At 41.4% G+C, this 9,841-nt stretch overlaps 1 protein-coding gene across 1 annotated transcript; it reads right to left on the bottom strand.

Annotated features, from left to right (window-relative positions):
• Positions 1-5,712: 5,712 nt before the first annotated feature.
• On the bottom strand, positions 5,713-6,045 carry LOC120079160. Its single transcript, XM_039033334.1, has one exon. It carries the CDS (start codon positions 6,043-6,045, stop codon positions 5,713-5,715), a length of 333 nt encoding a protein of 110 aa, XP_038889262.1.
• Positions 6,046-9,841: the final 3,796 nt, after the last annotated feature.

Here is a 9,841-nt window from a genome sequence, read left to right on the forward strand (position 1 = left end):
TGTTGGATGTAGCTTTTCTGTATTCGGAGGTTAGGGTTGGTCAGTGGGGGATTTCTAATCATAGCCCTCTTCTGGTTCTACAGAGGAGATGAGAAGTAGGCCACCTCCTACGTTTCATTATTTTTCTCATTGGCGGAGGCAGAGGGTTTCTTGATACCATCAGGTCAAGCTGGGAGACAGGTCTGAGGATGTGTCTCTTATGGATTAGTTTTGTGGCAAAATTTGAAGGTTAGTTGAAACGGGTTTTTTGGTGCATCGTTTCGGTAGGCATATCTCTGTGTTAGCTGATGTAGGTGCGACGGTTAGGCAGGTTATGAAGGCTTACTCAGGCTGCAGTAGAAAGGAATCTCTTGATTCAGAGTCGGCCTTTGTGCAGAGGCAGCTTGGGCCACTAGGTTGTTTTGGTCATGGCGAGATTCGGATGAGGCATCGCTCTTCCGAAAAAAGGCACAGGTCAGTGGCTCGGAGTTATAGATGATATGGAACACAGCTTTTTTCTTATCGCTATGTTCATTCTCGTTCTGCATGCTTGCAGTGCTTTTTCACAACTTTTCACGTGGTGGATGCTGGGGGACTCGCAGCACGGTGCATGTCAGGGTGGTGAGGGTTGGTAGAATTCTTTCGGTTACTAGGGCATCGACGTATGGGGATTAAGATCTTAGCCCGAATTTGGGGGATTATTGTCAGTTTAGCCTGGCCCGAGGAGGGGGTGGAGGCATGGTGTTAGCTAGTGAGTCGAAGAGGATCTCTCTCTTTGAGGTTAGGGTTGGTCAGTGGGGGATTTCTAATCATAGCCCTCTTCTGGTTTCTACAGAGGAGATGAGAAGTAGGCCACCTCCTACGTTTCATTATTTTTCTCATTAGGCGGAGGCAGAGGGTTTTCTTGATACCATCAGGTCAGTGTGGAGAAGGTCTGAGGATGTGTCTCTTATGGTTAGTTTTGTGCAAAATTTGAAGGTAGTGAAACGGGTTTTTTGTGCATCGTTTGGTAGGCATATCTCTGTGTTAGCTGATGAGGTGCGGACGGTTAGGCAGGTTATGAAGGCTACTCAGGCTGCAGTAGAAAGGAATCCTGATTCAGAGTCGGTGTGTGCAGAGGCAGCTCGGGCCACTGAGGTGTTTTGGTCAGTGGCGAGATTGGATGAGGCATCGCTCCGAAAAAAGGCCAGGGTCAGGTGGCTGGAGTTAGATGATATGAACACAGCTTTTTTCTATCGCTATGTTCATTCTCGTTGCAGCTGCAGTGGTTTGTTTACAATCGTGGATGCTGGGGGGACTCGCCAGACGGTGCATGTCAGGGTGGTAGAGGTGGCGGTAGAATTCTTTCGGGGTTACTTAGGGGCTCGACGTATGGGGTATAAGGATCTTACTGCCCGAATTGGGGATATTGTGCAGTTTAGCTGGCCCGAGGAGGGGGTGGAGGCACTTGGTTAGCTAGTGAGTCGGGAGGAGATTCAGAAGGCTTTATTCTTGATGAAGTCTGGGAAGGCTTCTGGCCTGATGGGTTTTTGGTGGATTTTTACAGAGCTGCTTGGAGTGTGGTTGAGGATGATTTTTGTGACGTTGTGCTGAATTTTTTTGAGACATGTTACCTGCCTGATGGAGTTAATTCTACTGCTATTACTCTCATCCCTAAGAGGTGGGGAGTTGAACGTATGGAGGAGTTTCGTCCTATTTCATGTTGCAATGTTATGTATAAGTGTATCTCGAGGATCTTAGCTGAGAGATTGCAGTTGTAGTTACCTGATTTCATCAGTGGTAATCAGTCTGCGTTTGTTCCAGGTAGGTCGATTTTCGATAACATTTTATTGTGTCAGGAGCTCGTGGGAACTACAAGGAGGGCAGAGGAAGTCCTGTGTATGTTAAAGGTTAGACCTTCAGAAGGCTTACATTCGGTGAATTGGATTTTCTATTGGTGTGTTGTTGCTATAAGTACGCCCCCTACTAGTTTGTTAGTTGGTGAACTTGTGTTACTTCGCCTAAGTTCTCTCCAGCATCTTTGGATGTTAATGTTCCCTTGAAAGGTTTTTCCTAGTTAGGAAGGGTGATGGGGATCCGCTGTCTCCGTTTTTGTTTTGATGGTGATGGAGATCGTTGTCGTGGTGGAATAACCCCATGTGTGGATTTTAGGTTTCCATATCGGTTGAGTGTTTGCGCCTAACTCATTGGTTTTTGAGAGTAACGTGCTTTTGTATGTTATATATTCAGATGCTCATATGATTGCGATACTACTACTATTTATCGATGTACATTAGAGATACTCCAAGTAGTAGGCCTGCATTGTCAGCAAGTCCTTACGATGGAAAAACCAAGTGTAATTCCACCACAAGTTTCTCGGTGTGATCCGAGGTGAAAACACGGGGAAGTTGGTGCACGGTTTATTTGGTAATGGTGTCATGGTAATGCATTGGGTTTTTTCAATTCTTTATAAAAGTGTATACAGTATGTAAATTACAGTAAAATAAAGGAAAGCAGTAAGATGCGATAAAACATGAAAATACAATAAACCTAAACTAGATGTTACAAGATACAGAGTTTATGTGCAAGATACTAGGATTAAGGCTGGCTGTGAAGGTTGTGCAAAGACGTGGAATGCGACGACAAGTCGTGAACAAATTAGAAAGAGAAAGATAAGTATTACAAACAACGCAAGTTCTTAATCGAATTGAAGGTACAAATACTGTTCCGCTCTTCTCTTGGCGTACACCTTTCAATCATCGGCCGCATTTCCCGCGTCTGTTGTGAAACAGAGTCTAACGTAATGAACGCAAGGTTGCTTCCATGTTTGGAAGTACCACTCGCTTTAGTTAACGCACTCTTCTGACCTTCTCTCGATAGATCAGAATGACATCTTCACTTTTGCTCTCACAGGTGAAGATGCCGTCTAGCATGCTTTAGCTAAACATATTTGATAACTTTAATACATATTAAGTTCTTGGTGATTCATATTGCTCATCAAAAGATTAAGAAAACATCATGGAGAAAGTGACTAATGGGTGAACGAAAATAGACAGAGAATGGTAAATGAAATCTATCGAAACATTTAATATTTCTACTAAGTGTTTGATACATGATGTGTGAATGTAGAGATAAAGAAAACATGGAATACAGTGAAAGGGAGATAGAACAGATACAATCAGGTGCCAATGTTTTGGCACAGATTCAATGGTGATCTACTTGCTGGATATGATGGTTTTGATGGCAGGAAGAGCTTCCCTCTTAGACTTGCTCCACCGGTAGTAGGGGTCTCTACACAGAGCTTCGATCAGGTATACAGCTGGTCGAATCTGAGATTTACCTCTCAGCCTTATCTCTTTCTCTTCCCGGATTTCTTCTTTTCAGCACTCAGCTCAACCTTTTTCTCTTTAAAATCTTACAGCACTTAGCTCAATATCAAATAACATAATTTTCTCTGAATTCGCTGGGGTATTTATAGGAGCAGATCCTTTGACTCCGGCCATGTGGTCCCCACTTGATGGTTATGGTAATTCCATAGATGGAGGGATATTATTCCTTCTATTATGCAATCAGACCATCAATTCTGCACAACCGTTAGTTGTACACGTGTCTCAATCCTCCCCTTTCGTGTTGCTCGGCTGCATCTTTCGATTATAGGTTTGCATGCGGTGTTTGTTTTTATTACCGCATGCGGTAGTAGCATAGCTCTGAACTGACTATCGCATTGCACCGTTACTTCGGTAATTGTCTCTTTAAGGTTGATCTACGGGCGCAATGTGATAGAGATGCGTTGATTAGTTTCTCATGAGCCTTGAGCGCAAGCGGTGACTTGGTCTCCTGCAAAACAAAGTAAAGTTTGGCTTGTTCTCCATCTTTTTGGCGTTAGTGGGTGTAATTGCAAACATTTTTAATTATTGTCATACTAAGGTAATTTTCATACAATTGGCACATAATTACTAACTTTTGGCCGCAATATCTAGATAAGATGGCATAAATAACTTATATTTCTATAAGTTATCACACCCCCAAATTTAGATATATGCTTGTCCTCAAGCATATCTTTTACTAAGGCAATCATGCTCCATTCCTATCCTATATTTCTGCGACGATTGATTGCTTCGAATGTTACACTTAGGCACATTTCCTGACATCGCACTTTCCTTCTATCCTTGCTAATTCTTAGTAAGCCCTACTTTATTCTTCTATGTAACAAAATCCTGCTTAAAGACACTTTTCTAGTTTTCAAAGTAGGATACTTATCCCTTCTTTTTCAAAACAACTTGATGTAACTATATGCTGTGAGCAAAACTTTGCATCATTTATTCACTTAGAGACAGTTGGTCATGGTTACACTATTCGTTTTGGCTTGTCATGCGAACATCTAACTACGGTAGTGTGCCAATTCTAACTTTAACTCATGATAATTAGAGGAGTTGTCCCTTGCCTTCTTTTTCCCTTTTTGGCTTATACTACGTTGTTCTTGGAAACCCACCTTCGTTTTGGCTTGCTCCTATGGGTTTCATACGAACATCCAACTACGAGCAGGCTCCTTTCACAACTAAACTCTTATCAGGTTAGGAACAGTTTTGAAATTTTCCCTTGCGCTAACATTGGAGTTTTGCATAACTTTTATTATTATTATTTTAAAAAAAAAAATGAAAGTAGACGCATTTTCTAAAATACTGCATACTTCTGAGTTCATCTGCTCAGACCTTCCCCACCCCCAAATTTAAAGATGAGCAAGGTCCTCATTGCGTTGTTTGGATAGACTAGATAAACACTTAGAAGAAAATTTCAAAAAGAAGGTTTGAGCAAGACTTTGAAAGATAAAAGGTAAGGTACTGCTAAACTAAGAGTTAACGAAGTGGTAGTCAGAATTTACTAAGTATGGGAAATGTTTCTAAGTGTAATATATAATACATCATAGCAACGCAATGAAGATCGTAAAAATACAAGAGTACAAATATATCAAAGATTAACAAAGGAAGATAAAGAAAGAGGCACAGTCTAAGAGTAGAGTGAATTATGTACTTTGGTTGTATTGACTATTAACAAAGTATGCAAATATATTACAAATGATTGCAATACAAAATTTTTCTCATGACTGTACAAGAGTCAAAGAATTTGGTGAAATTACAATTTAATTCGGAAAGGTGCATGATTCGCAATTCATGTCATGCTTCCAATAAATGCAGATACATTTTTGCTAAGGATGGGCACACGCATCCATCCTCGCAGCACATCCCTTAACTAAATACATTTCTGGAGGATACCTCAACATAGTGTATTTCAATTAAGACCGGGCAAAGGATGCATATGTGCGCAACACACCCTTCACCGCAATGTATTTGGGTGTATTAGATGCATACCTCCTCTTTTTTCTACTTACTACACCCATCCTCTCGTTAGATACCGGTTTATTTTCCTCTCTTCATAACGCAAGTTAAAAAGGTCTTGTGGTGATTTATCGAACCTTCACAAAGTCATGCATCCATGCTACTACATTTAACATATGTAAGTATATGAAACTCCTAGAACATTAAGGCCTAATCCTATTAAACAGTGATCATAAAATGAAACAATCGATAAAAGAAAGCTATAAAAAAAGCAAATAAACATAGATGGGAAAGCCGACTGAAAGAAGTTCTTAGGGTTATCGCAATCACTTTCCTTGCAAGCATATTAATCCTGCTTGCTCAAATCAATAGTGTCCATGCGCCGATCGAAGTCACCCCCATAGTAGGATTTGATCCGCTAACCATTGACTTTGAATACGCTGCTCCCATCCAAAGTTGTTAATTCCACTGCGCCGTGAGGAAAGATGGTCTTGATTCGGAATGGCCCAGACCATCCAGATTTTAGCTTCCCAGGGAACAGTCGCAGTCGTGCATTGAATAGCAGTACCTGTTGGCCTTTGGTGAATGTACGGTCGTTTATGTGTTCGTCATGCCATTTCTTGGTTTTCTTCTTATATATCTTGGCATTCTCATAGACATCCCTTTGCCATTTGATCAACTGATTCAATTGTAACTTCCGAACTTTCCCCGCACTAGCTAAATCGAACTTCAGCTTCTTACATGCCCACATTGCCTTGTGTTTTAGCTCAAGCGGTAGATGACAAGCTTACATGCCAATTGGTGTTTTGTAGGCAGTCCAGTAAGCCCATAGTGTTTCGTCAAGCTTGGTTGACCAATCCCTCCTAGTAGTATTAACTACCTTCGCCAAGATAGTTTTGATCTCTTTGTTAGAAATCTCTGCCTGCCCATTAGTCTGTGGGTGATAAGCAGTTGCCACTCGATGGCTGACGTTGAATTTAGTCAGCAGGTTAGCAATTATGCGGTTGATGAAATGAGAGTCCTCATCGCTGATTAAGGCATGTGGCGTTCCATAGCGCGTAAAAATGTTCTTTTTCAAAAACTTTGCCACAGTGGCTGCGTCATTCTTGGCACATGCGATGGCCTCAACTCATTTTGAAACATAATCAACCGCAACCAGGATATATTGATGAACTTCAGATGATGGAAACAGGCCCATGAAGTCAATTCCCCATACATCAAATAATTCAACTTTTAAGATTGACGTTAATGGCATTTCATTTCTTTTGGACATATTCCCTGTCCTTTGGCACCTATCGCATTGCATAACATGGGCATGGGCATCTTTGAACAGAGTTGGCCAAAAGTAGCTGCACTGTAAGACTTTTGCTGCAGTCCTTTGCCCCCCAAAGTGTCCTCCATATGGGGACTCATGACAGAGTTCTAAAATGCTCTTGGCTTCGTGCTCAGGGACATATCGACGTATTATATGATCAGGTCCTTGTCGATATAGGAATGGATCGTCCCAGAAATAAAATTTTGCGTCATGTCTTAGCTTCTTCTTCTTCTGCTGGTAGGTATAATCATCCGGTAGTTGACCGCAAACTATAAAGTTTACTATGTCCACATACTAGGGAACATTAACGCCTACTGCCATCAGCAGCTCATCGGAGAATCTTTCCTCAATATCTTTTTCTGTCCCTTGAACCTCGTAATTTTCCAATCTTGACAAATGATCGACGACTTGGTTCTCAGTGCCTTTCCTATCTTTAATTTCTAGGTCAAACTCTTGCAGGGGCAACACCCACCGTATCAATATTGGTTTTGCATCCTTCTTCGTCATTAGATATTTAATCGCAGAGTGATCTGTATACACCACCACATTTGTTCCAATCAGGTATTGCCGAAACTTCTCCAGTGCAAATACCACTGCAAGCATTTCTTTCTCTGTGGTCGTATAGTTCTCCTGTGCGTCATTCAGTGTTTTACTTGCATAATAAATGGGATGCAAAACCTTTTCCCGGCATTGACTCAAAACTACGCCCACAACATATCCGCTAGCGTCACACATTAATGGAAAGGGTTGTGTTCAATCTGGCGCAACCAAAATCGGAGCGGAGATAAGTGCATCTTTTAGTGTGTTAAATGCTTTAATGTAGGCATCATCAAAATTGTACTCGCGGTCAACTTCAATAAGTGCACTAAGGAGTCTTGCGATCTGAGAGAAATTACGAATAAATCTTCTATAAAATCCTGCGTGACCTAGAAAGCTCCTTATTGTCTTTACATTCACTGGTGGGGGTAATTTGGAAATTGCGTCGATTTTTGCTTGATCAACTTCCAATCCTGCCTTGGAGATTTTATGACCCAGAAATATTCCTTCCTCTACCATGAAGTGGCATTTTTCCCAATTCAGTACAAGATTTGTTTCTACGCATCTCTTCAAGACTTTTTCAAGGTTGGTCAAACAGAAGTCATAGTTACTGCCGAAGACCGAGAAATCATCCATGAAAACTTCGACTGACTCCTCCAAGTAATCCAAAAATATTGCCATCGTGCATCGTTGAAAAGTGTCTGGTGCATTACAGAGTCCAAATGGCATGCGTCGAAATGCGAACGTACCAAATGGTTGTCTTGTCCTGATCCTCCGGCACAATTACTATTTGGTTATACCCTGAATAGCCATTAAGAAAGCAGAAAAATTCGTTCCCGCAAGTCTTTCCAACATTTGGTCAATGAACGGAAGTGGAAAAGTGGTCCTTTTTAGTGGCCAAATTTAGCTTGCGATAGTCCATGTAGATTCTCCACCCCGTAGTTGTTCTTGTGGGAACCAATTCATTCTTGTCATTGGTGATGACTGTCATCCCCTCTTTCTTTGGAACACATTGCACTGGGCTTATCCAACTGCTATCGGATATTGGGTAGATGACACCGGCGTCTAGCCACTTCACTATTTCTTTCTTTACAACCTTCTTCATGGTAAGGTTTAAGCGACACTGCCTTTCAACCGATCCATTCTTTCTTTCCTCCAGACGAATCTTGTGCATGCAATATGAAGGACTGATTCCTCGAATATCCGCCAAGGTCTATCCTAAGGCTTTTGCATTGTTTCTTAGGATCCGTATGAGAGCATCTTCTTTCTCCTTACTTAGTGATGCAGAGATGATAACTGGTAACGTATCATTACTTTCTAAGTAAGCATACTTTAAGTGCACTGGTAATGGCTTTAACTCTAACACAGGAGGTTCTTCTAAGGATGGCTTAATACGCTGCGAAGTCCGTTCAGATAACTTGAGTGATTCAAAATTAGATTCAACATGAATTGCGGCGCAATCTTCCTCCACTAATGCGTCGTCTTCAAAATCTTCTTCCTCCATTTCTTTCAGGGTTTCATGCAGCTGTTCTCCCTGCAGTTCCTCGATGTATTGGCAGTTTTCCATATCTCATGTATATTTCAACGCATTGATACGTTGAACTTTACCTCTTGATCATCAACCCGGATAGTCAATTCTCCCTTCTGTACATCGATCAATGCTCACCCTGTGGCGAGAAATGGGCGTCCCAGGATGATAGAAATCTCTATCTGCCTCATAATCCAATATAACGAAATCTGTGGGGAAGATAAACTTGTCTACCTACACGATAACATCTTCTATCTTGCCCTTCTAGAAACTTTATTGATCTATCGGCTAACTATAATGTAATCGTGGTTGGTCTGGCTTCGCCGATGTCTAGCTTCTTAAAGATTGACAAGGGCATCAAATTTATGCTCGCCCCCAAATCACATGCGTTCCCGACCATCTTCCCTCCTATGATGCAGGGCAATGTAAAAGTCCCAAGATCCTTCATTTTAGCAAGGTGATTATTTTGAAACAAAGCGCTACACTCGTATGTTAGTGCAACTGTTTCATTTTCTCCGATCTTTCTCTTGTTGGCTAGAATGTCCTTGAGGAATTTCACATAGCTCGGCATCTGCTCTAATGCTTCTATTAAGGGAATATTAATATACAGCTGTCGAAGAACGTCCAGGAACCTCTGAAATTGCTTACTATCGTCTTTCTTTTTCAGCCTAGACGGGAAAGGTGGAGGATCCCAGCGTGTTTCCTGCTCACTTTGTTGGTTAGTGAGGTCATGTGCTTGTTGTGCGCTGTTGGTTGGAGGTTGCAATGATTAAGAATTTAAGTCTTGAAAAGTTTCATCTTTCGTAAATAATCTTGCTTCTGAATTAGGGTTTCTTTCGTTATTTTGTACTTGGTCATCATCAATAGTTAACTCAGCTGGTACTGATGCCACATCTAGTACCTTCGGCGCAATGGGAGTTGTTGTTCTACCGCTCCGTAATGTCACGGCATGACATTGTTCTTTCCTTTTGGCCCCAATATTCTTGAACTTCCTTGTGATGTACCAGGCGTTTTCTTCTTTAATTCTCTTGCAAGCTGATCTATTTGGTCTTCTAATTCTTTAAGAGAGTCAGCTTGTGACTGTCTCATTGCCTCGCTCTTTTCAATGTAATACTTCAGTGACGTTTCCAGAGACAAGGTACTGCAAGAGGTATTATATGCAAACAG

The sequence above is a fragment of the Benincasa hispida genome, chromosome 1 (genome assembly GCF_009727055.1).
Source record: "Benincasa hispida cultivar B227 chromosome 1, ASM972705v1, whole genome shotgun sequence".
NCBI lineage: Eukaryota > Viridiplantae > Streptophyta > Magnoliopsida > Cucurbitales > Cucurbitaceae > Benincasa > Benincasa hispida.